General features: G+C 39.3%; 1 protein-coding gene across 1 annotated transcript; it reads left to right on the forward strand.

The window, feature by feature from the left end:
- The first annotated feature begins 10,093 nt into the window (after nt 1-10,093).
- Nucleotides 10,094-14,252, forward strand: LOC115694159 (putative disease resistance protein At4g19050). The gene has a single exon (XM_056303929.1). The coding sequence runs from the start codon at nt 10,094-10,096 to the stop codon at nt 14,249-14,251; it is 4,158 nt and encodes a 1,385-aa protein (XP_056159904.1). The 3' UTR covers nt 14,252.
- Nucleotides 14,253-22,344: the final 8,092 nt, after the last annotated feature.

Consider the following 22,344-nt stretch of genomic DNA (forward strand, 5'->3'; position numbering starts at 1 on the left):
AAACCAACCCTAAAACTATATGAATCCGAAACAGACCCTACCTGCCCATTTTCAACCTGTAGTCACAACTTTACAATCTTTCTTTCCGTCTTTCTTTCGTGGGAGAAGTACATTCATTTGATGTCTGTCATCTATATCGTTTTTCTCCTTACAGCTTATTTTGTCTACTTTACCCTTGTGCATTCACAACATGCATCAGCTTGTCTCGAGTTCTTGTCCCAAGTGAACTTTTCCTCAGGATGAGTCATTCTCGAAGCATATTACTAGCGATTAACTAATAGTGCAATTGTCAAAAGTGTACGTCGCGAATGGCGGCGCTCCAAGATCTCCACAACTAGAAACTAAAACACCTATAATCAAGTAAAAGAGATTTGCTTACCTGATTTGGAATCCATCGTTCTTGATACAGAATAGCGACGATCCTCAAACTCAAGCGCTTCTCCTCGATTACTTTCTATATCACTGGCTCAATGAGACTGTCCCTTAAGTAACTACTTCTTTTGTGAAAGACTTGAGCACTATTTATAGAGTTTTAAGCCATAGGCCCTCTTATCACAAGCGGGGCTTTACTCGGCTCACACAAGCCAATCCCACATTAGACTAATTAAAAATATTTATATCTTACCTTATTAGACCAATCCCGTAAAACGATAAATATCAATTTCAAGTAATTTAGCCCACATCAGAAAACTCTTACATTCTCTCACTTGAGTTATATTAATTGAAACTGTACTTTATGTGCGCACCTTCACGTTGGTCTAGAGATTATTTTTAATAGTCAATCCGAACCCATAAAGTCTCAAATACCCAATCATGGTGATAATTGTATGTATACACACAGAGCCTTCTATGATCACAAATGCTTTTAACTCTATTCATATGGATTCAATATGGTAGTGTAACAATGGATAACACCTCATAGAGAGTGATACCTTATGTGTCATCTCCTTTGTCAGTCCACATTCTCTCTTCTTAAGTATCACAAAATCTGATGTGTCACCAGAGAATATCCTTATGATTCCAATGAACCTACATATATCTTATCCTTATAGTTAACTTTACTTTATGTATAACAAGACATATGTTTAAGGCTAATAACATAATGCCCCTAGCCTTTACTCATGGTTTATATAATACCTTGAGATTTTCACCAGATATATGTATTCAACATATAACAATACATTCATAAATACTTTATTGAATGAAAAAGAGTTGATACATATCAAAACGGCACTAAATGTAGCAAACACGGATGTAAACTTTATTAGAGCAAAAACAAAACAACTCCCACTAAATAACAACATCAAATGATGCTTATAAGTCCGTGCTTATGACATGTCGTTCAAATACACAAGGACGAAGACCTTTAGTTAGTGGATTCGCAACCATCTCATCTGTGGAAATATGTTCTGCTGTAATGTCACCATTCTGAACTGCTTGTTTTATGGTCAAAAACTTGACCGCCATATGCTTAGACTCCTTAAAACCTCTGTTGTTGTTGATCAACAACACTGTAAAGTTATTGTCAAATTACAACTGTATGGGTATATCCATAAAGTCAAATACGGTCAACTCCCTAGTGAGGTTTTAGAGTCAAATAGCCTGAGTAGAGACCAAAGACCGAAAAGCATTCTACAAACTCCATTTGCATGGTAAAGGATGATACATAATTATTTTTTTGTTTCTTGCTTTTCCATGATATTGGACCTCCTGTTAACATAAAAATGTATCCCATTGTCGACTTCTTGTCATCCTAACAGCTAGTAAAATCTGAATCCAAATACCCTACTAGCTGCAGGTCCTGAATATGTTTGTGAATCATCATATAGTTTTTAGTCCTCTTTAAATACCTCAAAACCTTTTTGGCAGCAACCTAGTGATCGTGTCCTAAATTTGACTGATATATGCCTAAAAGTCCTGTTGCAAAAGTAATGTCTAGTCTAGTACAAACTTGAGCATACATGATACTACCAAGTGCACTAGCATAAGTTACATTCTTCATTTAGGCTTTCTTAATAACTGAATAAGGACACTGTGGCAAATTCAGTTTATCACCCTTAACGACAGGAGCAATTCCTGGCTTGCATTGCTACATACAGAATCTTTCTAAACTATGATCAACATATGTCCTCTAAGACAAACCCAATATACAGCAAGAACGTTCCCTATGGATCTTAATGCTAAGGACAAAAGATGCCTCACCAAGGTCCTTCATATCAAAATTCTTCGACAACATCCATTTTATCTCATGCAGTAATCCAAGATCACTACTCACAAGCAAGATATCGACCACATAGAGTATGAGAAAAATAAATTCCCAGCCACTGACCTTGCAGGTATATACACTAATCCACTTTGTTCTCAACAAAATCGAATGAAGTGACAATACCATGAGACTTTAAGTACCAATGTCTAAAAGCTTGCTTGAGGCCATAAATTGACTTTTTCAGTCTGCACACGAGTTTACCTGAATCATCAGCTGTAAAACCTTTGAGTTACACTATATAGACCTCCTTATCAAGGTTTCCATTTAGAAAGGTAGTTTTAACATTCATATGGTGAAACTCCATATCAAAATGAGCTATTAAACCCACGATTACTCTGAAAAAATCTTTAGAAGAGACTGGGGAAAAAGTTACTTCATAGTCTACTCCTTCTCTCTGAGTGAAAACCTTAGCTACTAGTCTAGCTTTAAACTTCTCAATCTTTCATTTGGAGTCCCTTTTAGTCTTATGCACCCATTTACAGCTCATGTGCTTGTAACCTTCATGCAATTTAACAAGCTCCCAAACACCATTATGTTTCATAGATTGCATCTCGTTTTTCATCGCATCCAACCAAAGATATGACTGAGGACAAGAAACAGTATATGCATAAGTCAGTGGATAAACCATACACCCGATGTCATAGTCATGCTCTCCCAAATGAAATATATAGTCAGGTGGTATAGCTGATCATCTCTGCCTAACAGATCTCCTAAGTGGAGTTACTACAACCTCATCGTAAACCTGAGGGGCTTGAGGAACTTTTTCAAGATCTGCCTCAACAACAGGATTATAGACCTCAACAAACTCAACCTGTGGTGTAGGAGGCTCCACAATCGTCTGTATAGGTAGAGAAAAATACACATTAGTCCCCACCATATTGTTATCCTCAATAGTCTGTGAGCAGCTATTTTCTTCAGCCACATCAAATTCTAGAAACTTCGCTGTCTGCGATTCCACTATTGTTGTGCCTCTATTGGGATTATAAAATCGATACCCCTTCGAATGATCTAGGCAAGATACAAAGTAACGCCAAGTGGTTCCGAAGTCCAACTTACTTACAGGACACCCCTAAACCTTAAGATGGTTCAAGTTAGGTTTACGTCCAGTTCATAACTCAAAAGGATTCAATGGAACAGTTTTAGTACGAACATGATTTAGTATGTAGAGAGCTGTCTTCAAAGCTTCACCCCATAGAAAACCAGGTAAATTAGTCCTACTAATCATACTTCTCATTATGTCCACAAGGGTGCGGTTGGACCTTTCGGCTACACTATTTTGTTCATAACTCCCAAGCATGGTAAACTAAGCTACTATCTCAAAATTCTCCAAGTATTTGGCAAACGGCCCTTTAAGTTGTCCAGCATTGCCATGCCTACCATAATTCTCACCACCATGGTCAGATATGACAACCTTTATAACCTTTTCCAACTGTTTCTCAACTTCAATCCGAAAAATCTTGAACTTATCAAGAGACTCGGACTTTTCCATAATCATGTTTCCTACGGTGAGCTTTGATTCATCATGATTTGGCTTTCTATAGTTTATGAATCCCTGTATGGTAAATGCAACATGATTTGTTGTACCACTATCTAACCACCATAAACTGGATGAGACTTTTGGTAGGTTGAATTCAAAAACAAATGCCAAAGAATTATTACCTGCATGCTCACACTTGGATAACCAAGTTCTATATTTATAGCAGTCTATCTTTATGTGACCTTTCTTCTTACAAAAGAAGCGACGGTCACCTTCCTTCTTGAAGGATAATTTATTATGATTCAAATCACCAAACTGACTGGTGGTTTCATGAGTTCCTTTATGAGTACGATTTTGGACCTCTTACTCTTCGTGTCCCTAACCCACTAGAACCATTATACCTTTATGTTGAAGTGTCCTGGTAGATGTGTCCCAATTTCGACATTAGACGAGACACAGTTCTTAGCCTCCAAGGCTTCCTTCATCTGTTTAGCAGTGTAGTTAGTTGGCAAAACACTCTTCAAGTGTTCCTGAATGGATTGCTTCATAGATAACAAGCAAATCCGATTTCTCTTTTACAGAACAGCAAAGTTTGCCTTCTCGGGATCCGTACTGTTTCGTAGTGAGATCTGCCAGCTTATCAGCAGTAAGAGCAATATGAAGATCCACCAGTTTCATCCCAAACAGAAAATCCTCTTTCCATTTCTTAAAGTTTAAACCAGTAAGAACCTCAATCGTAATGGAGTTGCCATTTATAGAGAAGGTGACTGATTTGACTAGTAATGTATACAATTAGCATTATGTGAGTATTGTGTAACATAAAACCATATAAGTACACATCCTAAGAGTTAAACACCTTAGGAAAAATATATGACATGCAGTTGTATACTCTCCATATGACAGTGGCCATGAATTCACCACCTTTAGGTGTATGAACCACTAGGATTAGTCACTTCTCAAGCACTTGCTATACATATGTCCCTCCATGAGCCAATACACAATCACTTCCTTTGGGAGTATGATCACGCATTAGAGCAAGAGACACCCCACCACAATATGTAAGAATAATTATCTTGCCTGTGTACATAGGTGCCCGCCAAAGTGTGCTTTATTGAAAAGGGGATATGGAGCCTTGCTGGGGATGCGATCGATATTTCTCAAACCTAATCAAGTGTGCCACTTTGGCGGTCACAACCCAATTGAATTCTTGAAACTCTCTTATACCAAGGATATAAACTTTATGTCTCACATGCACCATAAACGTGTAAGTTTAGACTTGAAGATAGTGGCAATTTGTCACGAAAATCACATATCATTCCAATTATATTGCCCCATTCATTGATACATGTTAAAATTTTATACATATTATCAATGAATCACACTCTACACATTCTTTATGTGATGATATACATGTGAGCTAGCAACTGTATTTCTGAAACCATAAAGAAATACATGAAAATACGCAAGAAAAACCCTAAAAATACATGTATATAGGGTTTTGTATGTATTTTCACATCCATAAAAGTATCAAACATGTAAAATAAATACACCACATTGCAGAGCATCTCAATAAGAACACATCGGTACTGGGAACACTCCAAAAGGAGCCCGGGCGCACCTTCACTCGCCACCTGAGTGCGCGGCGCATGTGGTGCACATTCAGCTGGTCTAAATCGACTCGAATTGCTGGTTTGACCGACTTGACCGATCCATTCATCGGTTTGACCATTTAACCGGTACGGTCTGGGTAATTGGTCCGACCGGTTTGACCGGTCAACGGTCAACTCTGGTCGAGCATTCGGGTTAAGCCCCGAGTCGGGTCGCCCAACCCTATTGACCGGGTCAACTCGCATCAGCGGGTCGCTAACGTCATGCACAATGTCAGTCCAGCGCGTGCATGCTGGAACGCTCTGCGCATGACGACACGTGCTCAACGCACGCCGCCGCCCTGTGGCCATGGCCGCTCGTGGGTGCGCATGCGGCATCCCCAAGTGGTGCGCTGCTTATCAAAATGCTCATTTCAACGAGCGCTATCCATTTATGTGATCAAAAATAATTTTTAACAGATAGAAAATTTCAAAACAGGTAAAATCCGTACGTTCGAGTTATAGGCAATGTCTACTTAGATACCATATGTAGGCCGCAAATGGCAAAGATATCCATAGTTAGAAACTAGAACACATATAATCAAGTAAAAGAGATTTGCGCCCTTAATTTGGAATCCATCGTTCTTGATGCGGAATAACAACGATCCTCAAACTCAAGCGCTTCTCCTCTAATGCCATTTGTATCACTGGCTCAATGAGACTGCCCCTCATGTAATTGCTCCTTATGTGAGGATATTGTGTGTATCAAGGTTAGAGGAAAGACTTGACAACTATTTATAGAGATTTAAATCACAAGCCTTCTCATCACAGGCCGAGCTTTACTCAGCCCACACAAGCCAATTCCATATTAGTCTAATTAAAAATCTTCATATCTTACCTTATTAGACCAATCCTGTAAAACGGTAAATATCAATTTCAATTAATTTAGCCCACATCAGAAAACTCCTACTGAAAAAGCATGTTTGACACTAATTTCTGCCATTAAATGTTGGACTTTTGGCCAAAATGTCCACAGTTTTGCGGTCCCACTTTCGAAGATATATAGTTTACTGGCGAGATTGGCACATGAGCAATCTTTTGGCAGTTTACTTCAGTAATTATTGTTGCAAAAAACAAGTAATCAAACTAAAAAATAGAACAATGAATCATATTGGACACCAGATTTACATGATTTGTGTCGTTGGGACCTACTCCATGAAGAGAGCTACACAAATTCCACTATAAATCAATCGATATAGCAGAAATTACAACTACACTCGAGTCATACAATTGCTCTTAATTTTTCCCATACCCCATTACACCCAATTACTCATACATTTTTTAGCCCTCACAATTCCTAATAAAATAATCTTTCAATCTCAAAAATAAATTACATATATCTCACCACAAGATTTGTTAGCTTGAATACATGTCTCTTGGATGCAATTCACATGTTAGAATATTTAAATGATAAACAACACATTCATCTAACAGCTTAAACATTTAGAATAGTTGGTAATAATCCTACTAAAATCTCACATGATATCAGAGTTAGAGATCCTGAGTTCGAATCTTTCCAAGCCTTATTTGCCGTTCCAATTAAATTTTCCACACTTACTACTAGGCAAAAAGACCATATTAAGCATGAGGGAGAGTATTAGAATATTTAAATTATAAACCACGCCTTTATCTAATAACTTAAACTTTTAAAACAGTTGGCAATCATGGCACACTTCAACAATGGCTTGGATTTGTGCCCTTTTTTTAATCAACCAAGAAGGCATTAAAGACTAAACCACGAATATATATTTGTACCGAACACCAGAGAAATCCTAAATTGCATTGGTCAAAGAAGACCACACTCAATTGGAGAATCCACAAAGACTTTCCCTTTTTGTTGTTTTCTTCACCGTCTTCGATCAGGAAGTTGATTTCCGTGTATCCCAAAAACCAGACTTGTATCCAATATAATTTCCTAGTTGACTTTCATTCTTGATAGCGACTCAAATTCAGACTTACACAAAATTCAACTAGGGCTAGGTTGGTTTGGCGGGCTCATTTCAACAAGAGTTAATACCACAAAAAATCCTAAATACCTGTGAATTTTGTGATAAATTTACTCCAAACTAATTTTTTGACCATAAAAAATCCCAAACTGGTACATTTGTGATAAATTTATCCCAAACTAATTCTTTGACCGCAAAAAACCTCAAACTGATACATTTGTGACAAATTTACCCTTCGTTAAATTTGATTAATACCACGAAAAATAAAAAATTGTTACACCTGTGACAAATGGAGGTTTAAAACCCCGAATCAATACACCCGTCAACTACCACGTGTCATTTAACTCAGAAATTTGATGGTAAAATTTAACGGAAACTGATGAAGGGTAAATTTGTCATGGATGTACTAGTTTGGGGTTTTTAGTGATCAAAAAATTAGTTTGGGGTAAATTTGTCACAAATATATCAGTTTGGGGTTTTTCGTAGTATTAACTCTTTTGACAATCTTAATTTAACTCGACATTTTAATCAAGTCATAATAGCGTAGCTGAAATCTGAACTTTACTTCTATGCTTACAACCCCTCATGAGCTTTATTGTCGTAGACTTTTTCCAATTCTAAGTCACACTTAAACTTCATCATAATCGTGGACTTATGGTAGACAATGTTACCTAACCATACTTTCTCGAGAGTCCGACATCTAATCTTAGTTGATGAAAATCTATTCACCATATAGCTTGTTGTTCTAAACACATCCACTAGGAATCTTCTAGCTATATCAATACTAGAGAGCATTTTATGAGCCGTTTCTAGTAATGTTTTGCTCATCAACTCTACAACCTAATGTGGCTCATTAGCACTTGCGCAATGTCACATTATAACTTTCTTTATGCTGAATTCATTTAATAGCTCCTAGCAACTCCATGCTACTATCAGTCCACACATGCTTGATTGTATTACCAGTATCATTTTCTATCAAAACTCTCAATAGTTTGAACTTGACAATTTAGTATCAAACTTGTTTAGCAGTGGCGAGTACTCATCCACAACTGTTATCATTAATCTGACACTCTTCCTCAAAGGAAATCGTGACAACTTGCGAACATCCAAGTGCATTAATTCTACAATCTCCGTGATTTCTCTAACAATTGTACTTTCCACCATTTTTCTTAGTCATACCACTTGCATACATTCAGCTTCTTAGCTAAAGAACCATACAATAGATTTCTTTCACTCAAAAAGCTTCAAACTTCTCTCACCAGTATACCCCAAATGCATGTGCCACAATCTAGATTCTCTGACAAATGCATCCGACGTCTTAGTGGTGAAATCTGTCTCTGTCTTTCCTTGAAGCTCATGCAGAACACTATACTTATTTCCTTTCATTATTACCAAGGCACCTCAAATGACCTTCATAACTTCACCTTCTAAAGTATACCAACACTCAACTGAATCCAGGGCACTAAAGGAAATTATATTTTTCTTCAATTCTAGAACATGACTCACTCTAGTGAATGTCCTCACAATATTGTCATGCAATTTGATTTTGATATCGCCAAAACCCACAACATCGTACACAGCGTTGTTTCCCGACTACACTTTTACCAATATCCATAAATTGATAAGTTATAAACTATTTCTTGTTTGGCATTGTGTGAAACGAACAACCAGAATCAATACTCCATCATTCAAACGATGAATCCTTAGTGACAAGCAAGTGAGAAGGTTGTTTCAATTGATACTAATACTGACGAATTGTCAAAGGAGATTGACGATGTGAATGGTCATGACAATCAACTGGGTCTGTTGGAGTACGAGGAGGGGCCAGTAAGAGGGTCAGTTTCAATTTATTCTCCATTTGGGTAATCGAACCACGCGGAGGTTCGAAATCGCAATCATCTGATGCGAAGACGAGCGAGTTGAGAACGATTGACGATTCCTCGGTGGATCAATTGAAGAATAGGGAGAAATCTACAAAGAGTGTCAAGAACTGTGAGTTCATTGCTGATATTTGTCAGATGCGTCGCTCTATCACTCCATCGTTGGAAATCATAATCGTCTAATGCGAACACGAGCGAGTTGAGAACGATTGACCATTCCTTGGTGGATCAATTGGGGACTAGGAGACATCTGCAAAGAGTGTCAAGAATTGTGGGTTCATCGTTGATATTTGTCAGATGCGTCACTCCATCACTCCATCGTTGGAAATCACAATCGTCTGATGCGAACACGAGCGAGCTGAGAACGATTGACGATTCCTTGGTGGATCAATTGGAGACAGGGAGACATTTGCAAAGAGTGTCGAGAATTGTGGGTTCATTGCTGATATTTATCAGCATGCTAATTTTTCTTCAAGAATTCGAAAACCACATAGTTAGGCTATAATCATCTTATTTTATCGGTAAGATATCAAGCACATTGGTTATAAGTAATGCGATCATTCTTCTTGAATTGGGGGCTCCTAGAGGCTAGGAGTAATAATATGCGACATTCATGTTTGATGAGAAAATAAACAATTTTACATCGAGTAGTTCTCAGGTTGGAGTAACTAAATTTTATTCCTGAAGGTCTTTTCCCCCCTTTTTGGAGCCTTTGTAGTTGATATTTGACAATGCATGCTTGTGTTGAAGCACTATATCAAATTGTGTATGAATTTGTTCTCAATGGTTAACCTAGAAGGATAATTCGGCAGAGAAGGAAAAAGAAAAAAAAATCATGCTTAATCAATGTCGTTTTGGTACAGTTGCATTTGCCCGCGATGGCCAACTGGACAAATTTTCTGGAAATTTGGAAACAAGAGATTTTAACTGTTTTAAGTGATAATAACGTGAAAACAGTTGTCCTTTTTGGAGAAGCTAAAACATGGATGGCAAAAGAGATTGCTAATTCTGCCAGCCTCAAGGGCTCCTCCTATGGAACTATTTGGGTGGTCCCAGGATATTATTATGAAGGCAAATCTCTTGTTGAAAATATTGACTTTCAGCTGTCTGTATTTCCTTCTAATGAGGAGTGGGAGGAAGATGATGATTCTGATGTGGAGCAGCAGGAGCAAGAAGTGGACTTGGATCTGAAACGGGGAATACTGAAAAAGCTTGAGTTGATGAAAACTGCCGCTGGAAAAGATCCATATCTTCTCGTAGTTCTGGATGATGTTATTGACATGGACCAAAACAAAATTCTTCTTGATTTAAGTGACCTCCTCCAGGGGCACCTGCTTAAGGTTTTAATCACAAGAAGGGGAAGTGATATCGGTATTGGCAATGAGGGAAATGCGGATACAGTTCGGACAGACAATGTAAGATCATATGAAATCAAATTCCTGTCTCCTGTCGAATCTTCGGATTTACTGCAGAATAGGGTCAAGGTGGAAGTTTCTAGGGCAAATGGGTTTGAAAGACTGTCTGCAGCTATTGGAAAAAGTAGCTCAGGTCATCCTGGCGCAATTATTATGATCGCAAAAGCCATGAATAATGTTAACACCTCTGAGTTGGACAATGCAGTTGAAGAAGCGGCCTCTATAATTGAATCTGCTGATATTGAAACATTATTGCAGCATGTTTATAAAATGTTGCCAAGTACCCTCAATAAGTGCTGTTGGCACTGCAGATACTTGTTTCTCCATCATGATAGCATCCACTACAATGAGCTGATAGCTCACTGGTTACTGGAAGGGTATTTTGATCATCATGATAATATTGAGAAGGCCTATGAGGAAGCACATCGCACTCTGATGGAGCTCAAAAATCGCGGAATTCTTAGAGGAAAAGAGAATAGTTATGTTTATATGGAAAGTGATGCTTTGGGAGTCGATGATCACCGACGCGATGGACTCAGCGGGTCTGCATATGTTGGCGTGGCTAGTGTGCTGAATGACCAAACTTGGGCTGGTCTTGGGAGGATTATACAGACTGATGGGATGATAAAGACGAGTAGTAAGAAAAGGAACGAGATGTCCACGCTATTTATAGATGGTGCTCGTTTTTGCAGGGAAGTCCCTGAAACATTTTTCCAACACATACAACGACTTAAAGTCCTGGTCATCTTAAATCCGATGTTCAAAAGGGTGCCCTCACCACTTTCAAAAATGAAGGAGCTTCAAGTACTTGTTCTGAGGGGCTGTCGTCTATTGGAGAGTGTAGATGAGATCCATGAACTTACGAACTTACTAGCTCTTGAGATATCTGGGGCTTGTTTTGTGAAGGAAATCCATGACGATCTTTTCAAGCTTATGAAAGATCTTAGATCTCTGAACTTATCTGAAGTTGGCATTAAGCGGCTTCCTGCTTCTGTCTTAAATCTGGGCGAACTCCGTTGGCTCATTCTTAGAAACTGTCCAAATTTGGAACAATTGTGTGATGTTTATTTATTGAAGAAAAAGGAAGCATTAAATCAGGAAGTGCTTTCATTGGCAAAGCTGGAAGTGCTTGATTTCTCTGGTTCAGACTCTTTCCAAAGAATCCAGGTCAAGACCCTCTCTCCGCTCAAAAAACTTCAAATTCTCAATCTTTCTAAGACCAGCATTAGGCGCATGCCCTTCTTTCACGATTTAAGAGAGCTCACTCGACTCCTCTTAAGTGACTGTCCATCCCTTGCAAGACTTCCCACCTTAAGACCACTACTTAAACTTCAGATTCTCGATCTTGCGAAGACAACATCTTTGAAAGAAGTGCAAGATGATTCTCAGAAAACTAAGACTGACTTTAGAGTTCTGGATCTCACGGGTAGTGCTGTAAATAAGCTACCTTGCAACATCAGCAGCTTATCTTATCTTCTTTTGAGTGGCTGTGTAGAGCTTCCAAAATTGCCATCCACGCAAAACCTCCGAGGCCTTGAGGAGCTGAACCTTTCTGATGCCTCTATATTGGAAGAATTCGAAGATGACTCATTTGAACATCTTAATTCCCTTCGCCGACTCATCCTCTCAAATACTAGAATCAAAGCTCTGCCATCACTTTCCGAGCTTTCTGAACTTCGTTTGCTCTTGCTAAAGAATTGTAAATTCCTTACTAAGTTGCAAAACTTGAGTATACTCAAGAAACTAGAAGTTGTTAATCTCTCGGGATGCTCTGAGTTGGTGATAGCATGGAATGACTCCTTCCAGGCAATGTCTCACCTGAAGACGATCAATCTGTCAGAGACTAAAATCAAAAGCCTTCCTCCAGATTTCTTCCCTGTCAGCCTCCATCACCTAATAATAAGAAATTGCCCCGAATGGAATGACCTTCCTTCCTTGGAAGCTCTGGTGAACCTGGAGGTACTCGACCTCTGTGGTGCAAAATATTTGATCGATATAAAACTTGAATTTCTTAGCCATATGAGCAAACTAAGGATTCTGAACCTCTCTGAAATAGAATTTGAACAATTGCCATCTCTGTCCCACCTCACTAACCTTAGGGAGCTCTCTCTGAGAGGTTGTTCCTGTAAAGTGTCGAAGCTGGATGCCCTAAAGGAGCTTGAGCTGCTGGATCTATCGGGGACCAAGGTTAGGTCTTTACCTACCCTTGAGATTTTTAGCAAGCTCCAACAACTACTGCTAAGAGATTGTGCTGATCTCGAAAGTTTGGTAAATTTGAAGTCTCTTACTGAATTGGAGGTTCTGGATCTTTCAGGGACAAAAATAAAAGAATTTCCCTATGAAACCTCGGATCTGACTAGTCTAAGGAAGCTCAATCTGCGGGATATGAAGCATATTAAAGAAATTGACTGGACGAAGATAAAGTGTATTCCAGAGGAGTTCAACTTGGGTGGTTGTGGATCCCTAAGTTCTGAGATTGCCGCATCTTCTGACTGGCCTTCCATAAAGATATGTGGTACCAGATTTTTCCAGTTCGTGGAGAAAAATCTCTTGTTGAGGAATACATGCTTCCAAAAATTCCATTTTTCTGTTTGGCTTCCCAAAAATTCAGATGGAAGGATATACAACCTCGGAGACAGGGGCCTACTGATGGATATCAAATCTCAAGGAAGAATTCCTCATCATAAAGAACTAGAGCGGTATCTGGAGATCCATGGATCCTGTTGCATTTCCAGTATACCTGAACATGTTCTCGAGCATGCTGATCACATATCGTTGATGGATGATAGCTCTTTTAGTCACTTATCTGAACTTGTTAAAGAGAATCTGAGATCAATAAGGAGCTGTTGGCTTGATAGGTGCACAAATATCCGTAGTATAGTCACTGGAGAAGAAGATGCCAGAGTTTCAGGAAAGCTTGACTTTCTTTATCTGTGTAATCTCTCTTCCTTAAGACGCATGTGTGATGATACAGTGCAGTCCGAGGTCTTTGAAGGTCTTAAGAGCTTGTATATAGATTGTTGCCCGATGCTCGCTGACATTTTCCCGTTGTCCAAGCTGCCAAAGAAGCTCGAAACCCTCCAAATCAAATTTTGTGAGAAAATGGAAAAGCTATTCAACCCTGATATGTCCGCAGAATGTAACTTGCAGACCTTGGATCTTCTGGAATTACCAAAGCTCGAGAGAATCGGGGTTATGATGGTCTCCCTGCGAGTATTGAAAGTGAGAAAATGTCAGAATCTGGAGAATCTAGATGAAGTGCTTGGAGAAGCTGAAAATCTGGAAATTCTCCATATTTACCATGCTGCTAGGCTGAAGACCATATGCAGTGGGGGAGTGAAGCCGGGGACCTTCAAAAAGCTAAAACTGCTTAAAATAGAATCTTGTCCCCAGCTCAAAGAAGTTTCTCCCTCATCCAAATCACTGCCAAACCTGGAGATTCTTGAGATAAGCTCATGTCAACGCTTGGAAACTATATTCAGTGGCAGCTCAGCAGGTTCTTCATTGAAAAGATTACGACTGTGCAGCTTGCCTAGTCTAAGCAGCACTGTGTTCAAAGTACCACCTCAATGCCATGTTGACTTCAACTGCCCAAATCTGCAAATAGACCGATCTGGTTAAGTGAGAGGTAAGTTGAGACATGCGTAGAAATTGATTGATGTGATGCTCACGGATCAATGCATTTAGAATCTCATTCAGTTGGCAATTCCTCTCTCTCTCTCTCTCTCTCTCCATGGAATTTTATGTTGTCATCTCATCATTGTGTAATTCCTGGACTTATCCATTTTGCAGGCATTTCTTGGGTCATGAATCTGGGAAGATTCGTTGAACGCAAGCGAAATTTCACCTAAAATGTCTGGCAGCTTTTTTCTTCTGTAATGCATTAACATTCATGGTCATCGTGTATGGGAAGAGAAAACATTGGAGGCTTACTGGCTGCAATGTCCAACCGCACTTGCTCCAACTTAAGATGCATATGTTTCCTTGAGGGATGTGATGCAGCATAGAATTAGATACTTGATGTCAAGTGCGACTTAATTTTCCATATAAAGGAATCTGTGGAGCGTACACTATTCTATCATGTTTGGTTTCGGGTTCCTCATTTTGTATGGATACTTCCATATTTCTACTAATTCGAAGCCCAGGTAGATTGAGAACTTTGCAATGGTAGTGGTGTCATACAGTCATACTTCTCTGCCGGAACTCACCAATTTTAATTTGTTACATATTGAGGCTCTTAATTACATTTATGAACTGAATCCAGGTTTCAATAGAGATTATAGCTGATTTTGTTCATAAATACCAGGTTAAACATTACTTTGATGGGCTGCGTAATTTGTCGTTGTAGAACCAAGGATGCGCGTTACGTTAGATTTTAAGAGAGAATGTATTATCAATGAGGTATCACGCGAGAAAACCATGTGCTGAAGTATTGGGAAGATGCAACAATCTCCATTACTCTACTGTTATCAGAATCCTATATGTGAGAACTGCGGTTTTCCTCCCTAAAATGTTTCCATCATGATATTTATGGAGAAGCTCCCAAATGTGAGAGGATAAGTGCATATCGTCAAGTCATGAAGAAAGATGCTCTCATCACCATGCATTAAAAACGTGTCTTATATATTCATATATGACGATAATCACCGTGAAGTCGTCAATATGAAAAAGTTGTTGGATAATTCAGAAAAAGTTGCTGCTGAGTAACAAGCTCGAGTTTGCCAATATGAAATCTTTAACTCGTCAAAAAAGTAAATAATTAATTCCGTGCATGGTACTGTTCTAATTACTGAGTGGACTTTTGAACTATTTATTCCAGTGTATTTTGTGCAAGAATTGCTCTTTACTTGTGTTGTTCAAGGCCCCATGAGACATTTTCTTTCCCTTTGGAATTGGACCCTTCTCCTATAATAGGCAAATTTAGGCTGAAACTTTAGAAGAGCGCGAGGCTGGCGGCGCAGACACACTCGATGCACTCAATAGTGGTTCAATGTGTTGGAGCTATTTGAATATCGTTTCTTCATGAAATCACCTGAAAATACTTTCGTTAGATTCAATAGATACTATGAAAGGTTTTGTCAATTTTCAAAATATATTATGAAGTTTTCTCAACACAACGAAGACCTTATGTACAACCGATTAAATAATGGCTCATGCCTAAGAGCAGTGTTGCAAGTAATCCAATCGTGAGTGATTCAATTTGACTTCAATAGTCGCATCTTATGCCGCATTTCGATCATGACGAAGCGTGGAATTCCAAAACCAGGTTTTCATGACCCGCCGAAAGTTCTTTCATAAATGTGACCTTGCTTGATCTTTTGAACGTTCTTAAATAAAGATCTACTTATATGGAACATGTGTTGTTCTACGGATTTTAGTATGTGTTAGTGGTAATTTTGAATTGAACGGCCACATTGATTAGGAGATAATCTTACAATTTCATGGTGATTTCATTGCTAGTAAAAAAATGTTCTTTCTAAAGTCATCAAAAAAGTTGATGTGTTCTACTATTATCGATCGTTGGACTTGAGCAAGTACTTAAAAAACTTCATTTAGATCTCAGGATGTCGAAAATAAGAGAGTATTCTAGTCTCCCCCCGGAAGAAAAGACACAAGGGGAGGGACAATGGGTGTTGACACCTAAATTTTGGCGATCTAGTAAATTATTTATTGCATAGAACATTAGGGATCGACTTCGGTTCCTAAACAAAAATATTAGTTAAATTGCATCTGCATTAGTAGTTAGATGGTTAGACCGGCGGTAGATGGTTGTCAGCTTAATCGGACTAAGCCCGTGAGAGCCAAAATTGTGTGTGCCAAAATTGATTTGATCGAAATTTGAAACAATAATCTTTATATTATCAAGAAGCAATTGGTATAAATTCCCAATATATACATGCATGCTTAACTATTTGAGGGAACAAATATAAAGAAGAGCACTGTGTACGCGGCCACCAATTTGCATATGGAGAAGCCACGCTTGGAAGGAAAATTATGCATTGAGCCGTAAAATTGTGCAAAATTCGGTCAACATGGGGAGGGCAAGAAAATTGACCAGCATTGAATGAAGAGGAAAGAACTGATGCATGATCCTCTGGCCATATTCGCGCAATTTTGGCACATAAAGAAAGGGAAAAAGTAAAAGTGAATCTCATTTTATTGAAAGGGAATAGTAATATATTTTTTGCCTTGTTCAAAGTTTTATATCCTGGCCTATATAAAGAAGAGTGAGGACAAGCTTCAGAGGGGGAGGCCACACATATTGAACACTCGGCCACAAAGGCGAGGCAGAAAGAGAGGGAAAGAAAATTCCTTTTCTTCCTGCAGGTTTTGAAAGGAGGCCACACAATTCATACACGGCCATTCAAAGAAACCGGAAAAGTCGTGAGAGGTGAGAACAAAAGAGAGTAATGAGAGAAGAGGAGTACCCGCAGCCGGGCTCCTCTAAGCCGCGCTTCGCCGCCGCCTCGACTCCGACGCTGCTTTGCTGTGCTGACCCCCACGACACTTGTTGTTCCTCCCAATTGAGGCTTACTGCCGTGTGACCAAGCTCCGACGAGCCCCCACTCAACCGAGACGCTGACGGAGCTGCTGCCTTCCTCGCACTCGACTGCTGCTCAACTCGCTGCAGCCACAACAGACCGTGGTTTCTTCTTGCATCAATCACCCGAGCAGCTCCTGCATCCCCGACGATCCACGATCTGTTGCTTCTGCTATACCGCGAACAAGCACATCCTAGGGTCACTTGAACCACCGTTGCCATAATTCAGAATCATCGAAGACTCTTGCGAGTTCCATCTAGTTTGACGGTTTCGCCAAGTTCCAGCAAGGCCAATATCTCCCGACCAATGTCGATATCACGTCATGTTTTTTTTTTTTTTGGGTCACCGCTTGCAAGCCTGAAGTCTACGGTCAAAAAGTGTTGCCAGAATCTCGGTTAAATAATTTTAAGTGGTGGATTTGTCTTCTTTTGAATGTTGTCCAGATTTGATAATAACATTGTGGGCTATGTGATTTTATTTCCTGCAAGCATAAGAACAGTTGGCAAGGAGATCGTGAAGATTTTGGACGTGTGGCAACTATAGACATTGGGGAGAAGAATAGACATTACAGTCTCGCGTTACCAAAAAAAAGATTTTATTTCATTTAAAAGAAAATCCCAAAAAGAGATTAGATAATTTAAATTGATTGTTATAGATAGTTTGCATGTTTTAATTTATTCTAGAAAGATAGGATAATCTTCTAATTAAGTCCCCGAATCCATAATCTATGGTTCGTAGGATACTTTACTTGGGTTTCTAATCGATCCACACTAAACTGATTAGTGGCGACTCCTAATTGAAAATCATTTGCATGTTAAGAATTTAAACCATGAGTCGTGAATTGGTGTGGACTTGGAAGAGCCCGAGTTAGGTCTAGACTTAATAATCCATTAGTGGAACCTCTAGGTGGTGCACCGCGGAGGTTAGGTCGCGACAAGGGTGTGAGGGTAGACTTGCTGCCGGCTCTTTAAACAAGGCGTTGTAGCCCTCACAGATGAAAACACTCCTCCTTGGTGAGGTAAACCTTACTAAACACCAAGGATCCAAGGAGGCCCCCTCTTAAGGTAAGGTAATTTCTCTTTTTAAAGTCCAGCAGTTCAAAGATTTCGTGGTATTTCAAATTGGTGATTTGTAATCAATAACTCACTCGAAACTCTTTACAGTATGGTACCTGTTGAATTGCATATAATCATAATGCTCTACATTTATATTGGTACTGTCTAAAAAAGTAAAATCAACCTCTATAGATTTACTATAAGTTCTAAAACTTTTACCCAAAGTTTAATCAAGCATTGGAAACTTCATATAGTGCAATCTAAATCTAGAACTTATAAAAGAATAGTACAATCAAGTATATTTTTGGTGACTAGGTCGGTTTTGATAGATGGAAACTATGCATGCAATTATTGCGATATTCTCTCTCTCCTACAATATAACTCTGACGACACCTGGGAGGTAAGGATGTGTTATCAACTAGGTGGGCATGAGGCATCAAGTAGGTGTGCATGTCGTGCATGTCACCAAGATAGATGTGACGTCCCAGGCACGCCACTTACTAAAAGCGTTCTTAAATCTTTTCACTTATAGCGCAAGCGGAAGACAAAGCACCACCAAAATACCACATTTTCATTTCCCAAACCTTTATATTTGTATACAGAGGTAATTTGGATGATATCCTCTTCAAACACGATGGCAGAAATACACCTGGGAGGCCAAACTGGGATCCTACTCCCCTAAAGTAGTTACATCCACAACTCCACCCCACTACTTGCCGACACCACCTTGATCACTAGTGTCACTGTCAGGATAAGGGGTCGGTGGTATGTTCAAAGATCTGTAAAATGTGTCAACGATAAACAGTGAGCGAAAGCTCAGCAAGATAAGCTCTATCACACCATACTAAACAGATAATATCGTGCACCTCAACAGGGTCAAGTAGATAATCAACTAACCAATCCAGAATCAGCCACAACATACAAAGATTCCCTTTTTCATTTAGCGACTAATCACCAGGCAAAGAGATTTTCGATCAATGAACAGCCATTCGCACGAGTTCTCATTGTATATTTGTGACGGTGATCAACTGTAACCGAGGACCTCCGGGGAACCGTGTTACACCCCCAGGCCTCCGTGAGAACCCAGTTAATTATGAGGGAAATGATGCAAACGCAGTGAATGGATGCAATGCATGTTGAATGCCAGTTATTATTTCAGTTCTTTCATCAAATATCGACCCCCATACCACGGTTACATCGGTGCACAAACCGACCCGTGCAGGTAACTTCTAGCGCGTAGACCAGACTTCCATGGTATACCAACCACAAGCATCTCACTCCGAGGCATCGTCGGCGCGCAGACCGACGGCATCCAAGCCTTCCGTACTTGGGCATCCCGATACTCCCGCGGGGCATCATCGGCGCACAGGCCGATGGTCCTCACCATTCATTTTTACATGATGCATATGAAGCAAACTCATATAAGACATCATCAGGGATCCCCCATCTGACGATCATCACCGTCCATTATCACACGATGATGATATGATGAGTGCAAATGAGTCTAACATAAGCATATTAATAACAATCCATATATGGGGTATATCAACCCAGCCGAGACACAAACAACCCTTTCAATTTATTCGACACATCTCCCCAACTCAATTCCCATATTCTGTTCTTTCAAAGATTACCCAATTTACAAAAAACATATGACATCAAATCAAGGCCAAATAAGCATCATTGAAAAGCCAGGTAAGTGTGATTACTATCTCCAGTAGACCAGAAATCAAAAGCCAATGATTTCAAGTAAAAACCGGCAGATCATTGAAATCTAGTAAAACTGGACAAATTTGCATGATTTGGGAAATCAATTTCAAAGACATAGCAAATGGGTTCCAAAAATTCTAAAATTCGAATATGTTATAAAAAAGGCCTTAACAAATATTTTCCATGGGAACACAATCCAAAAATCCTTATGTAAAGGCCACTTTAATGGCTCAAAGACAAACCGAAACTGGTCCGTCCAAACAGAGAAACCAAACCACGAGAAAATACTTGTTTCACAAACCAAATCTTTTCAAAACACTTTGAAATTTTTATATGTTGTAGATATGGATTTCTTTAACAAATATTGTGAAGGAAGTGTAACTGAAATCAAACTGGAAATTTTTATTAAAATTTGAGAAGGTACGAAGGTCACGGGTTCTGCAGTATAAAACAGTTCTGATTCGGCAAGATGTTGGACCTTCGTGTGACCCATTTGAACTCAGAAAAATCTGAAATTTAAGTATGTTATAGATCAAGATCTTCTGAACAACTTTGGGGAACACTTCGCAAGATTCGGACCATAAAAGGCGCTATAAAAATAGAAAATCAGGAACGTACAGTAAAACCCATTCTAGAACCGAGATAAAACTCCAAGAAACGTTTTCAATCTTGATATCTACCACTTTTCAGCCACGAAAATACCACACCAGGAGTTCAAATCAACATGCAACATGTTGGAAACCTTCTCCAACGTGGTCTAGCAATCAAGACTCGCCAAAGCTCTAGAAAAAGCTCATTCTAGAGGATCAAACACACAAGAACAGCAACTATTCAACAGATCGATCTCTCCTACCGCCATCCAGCCAACTCAACGACCTATCCGAGACCCAAAATCGACGTGCAAACATTGTCGTTGTTAGTATGAAGTGAGAGGGCACACTTGCCTTGCCGGCGAGTGCGGCAGTCACGGCATGAGGTCTAGGCAGAGAGGAAAGGCACGGCGGCGGCGGTTTCTTGAGCTCGCGCGGCTGCTGCTGGTGGCGCGGGTGGAACGGGACGGCAAGATGATCAGCTGCTGGTCGGACGGTGCCGGGTAGTGGACGGTCGGTCGTCGACTCGAGCAGCGGCGTTCGGCGGAGAGACGAGCGAGAGAGAGAGTTTGGTGAAGAAGGAAAGAGAAGAAGAGGAAAACGAAAAAGAAGAGAGGGACCCTTGGATTTAAAGGCAATTTCGGACAGAATATTCACTTGACTATTCTGATTTCCCCCCTTTTTTTCGGATTTTTTTTTTCAGGATGTCACGATAGACCTTCAAATCACCACGGTCTGACATGAAGATCTAGAACTCTCATCCCTAACGATGTTGCCTGGTTGTCGCCGATCAACGATCACCGCCGTCGTTGATAACTACTGACTGTCGATCATCGGTCGTCGCCGATCGCTGGCCACTTGGAGGTCGCCGGTCACCACCGGCTTCCGTCGGTCATCGGTCATCGCCGGTTGCCGGTCACCTCCTTGCCTCCGGTCACCGCCAGTCCCTGCCGGTCATCACCAGTCGTCGGACGTAGAAGAAAAAAAAGAAAAAAAAGAAATCCATAAAATATAAAAAATCAGAATTTTTTTAAAAATTATAAAAATTGTCCACCATGTTTTAACAATATTTATATTTTAAAAGTTTATAAGAAATTTTTTTTTCTAAATTAGATTTAATATTAAAGTGTTTTAGCAATATGAGTTAGGTATGTGTCGCTAGAATTGTATTGTATGAAATATGAGTATGAGTTGGGTCGGATATGAGTCGCTAGAATTGTATTGTATGAAAATGGATCAAAGCCGGTTGAATGTGTCAAAATGGATCGGACCATTTTCTAGCCGTTATTGTTGTCCACCGTCACCTCTGTCTCTCTCTCTAATGTGACAACTACTTTGACGACATATAGCGCTAAGTGTCTTCTAAACACTGTATTAACGAGAGAGAAAATATTTTAAAAAGTCACATTAAAATTTTTTGTCACTTAAAACTATCGAGCTAATGGAAATACTTTATTTTAGCATTTTTTTATAAATTTTAAGATTTTCTTACACCATTAAAAAGTTTTAAGACTCGATAACATGTCATCTATAAATTTTAGGACTGTGAATATACCGTGTCTCTTTTATTTAACCTATAAAAAAATCCTAAGTGGGGCTGCTAAACTTTTATTTAACCATTAGCGTGACATTCTTCACATCTCAAAAATAAACATTGTATAAACCTTGATTGGATTTTGCAATATTCCAATCAAAGCATTGAAAAAAGTACATTTTAATTTCCAAAATTGGTGAGTTGCATGGACATCACCCACAATTGATTTTTATTAAGTTTGCAATTGAAACTCCCCCTAAAATTTCTTTTCTAACGCTAATTC

Source organism: Syzygium oleosum, unplaced genomic scaffold (genome assembly GCF_021117445.2).
Source record: "Syzygium oleosum isolate NSW1041296 unplaced genomic scaffold, Sole_v2.1 Sole_v2.29, whole genome shotgun sequence".
In the NCBI taxonomy this organism is placed as follows: Eukaryota; Viridiplantae; Streptophyta; class Magnoliopsida; order Myrtales; family Myrtaceae; genus Syzygium; species Syzygium oleosum.

What these genes read in the sequence shown, in the direction of transcription:
- LOC115694159 (XM_056303929.1), top strand. Translation starts at nt 10,094, where the DNA reads ATGGCCAACTGGACAAATTTTCTGGAAATTTGGAAACAAGAGATTTTA.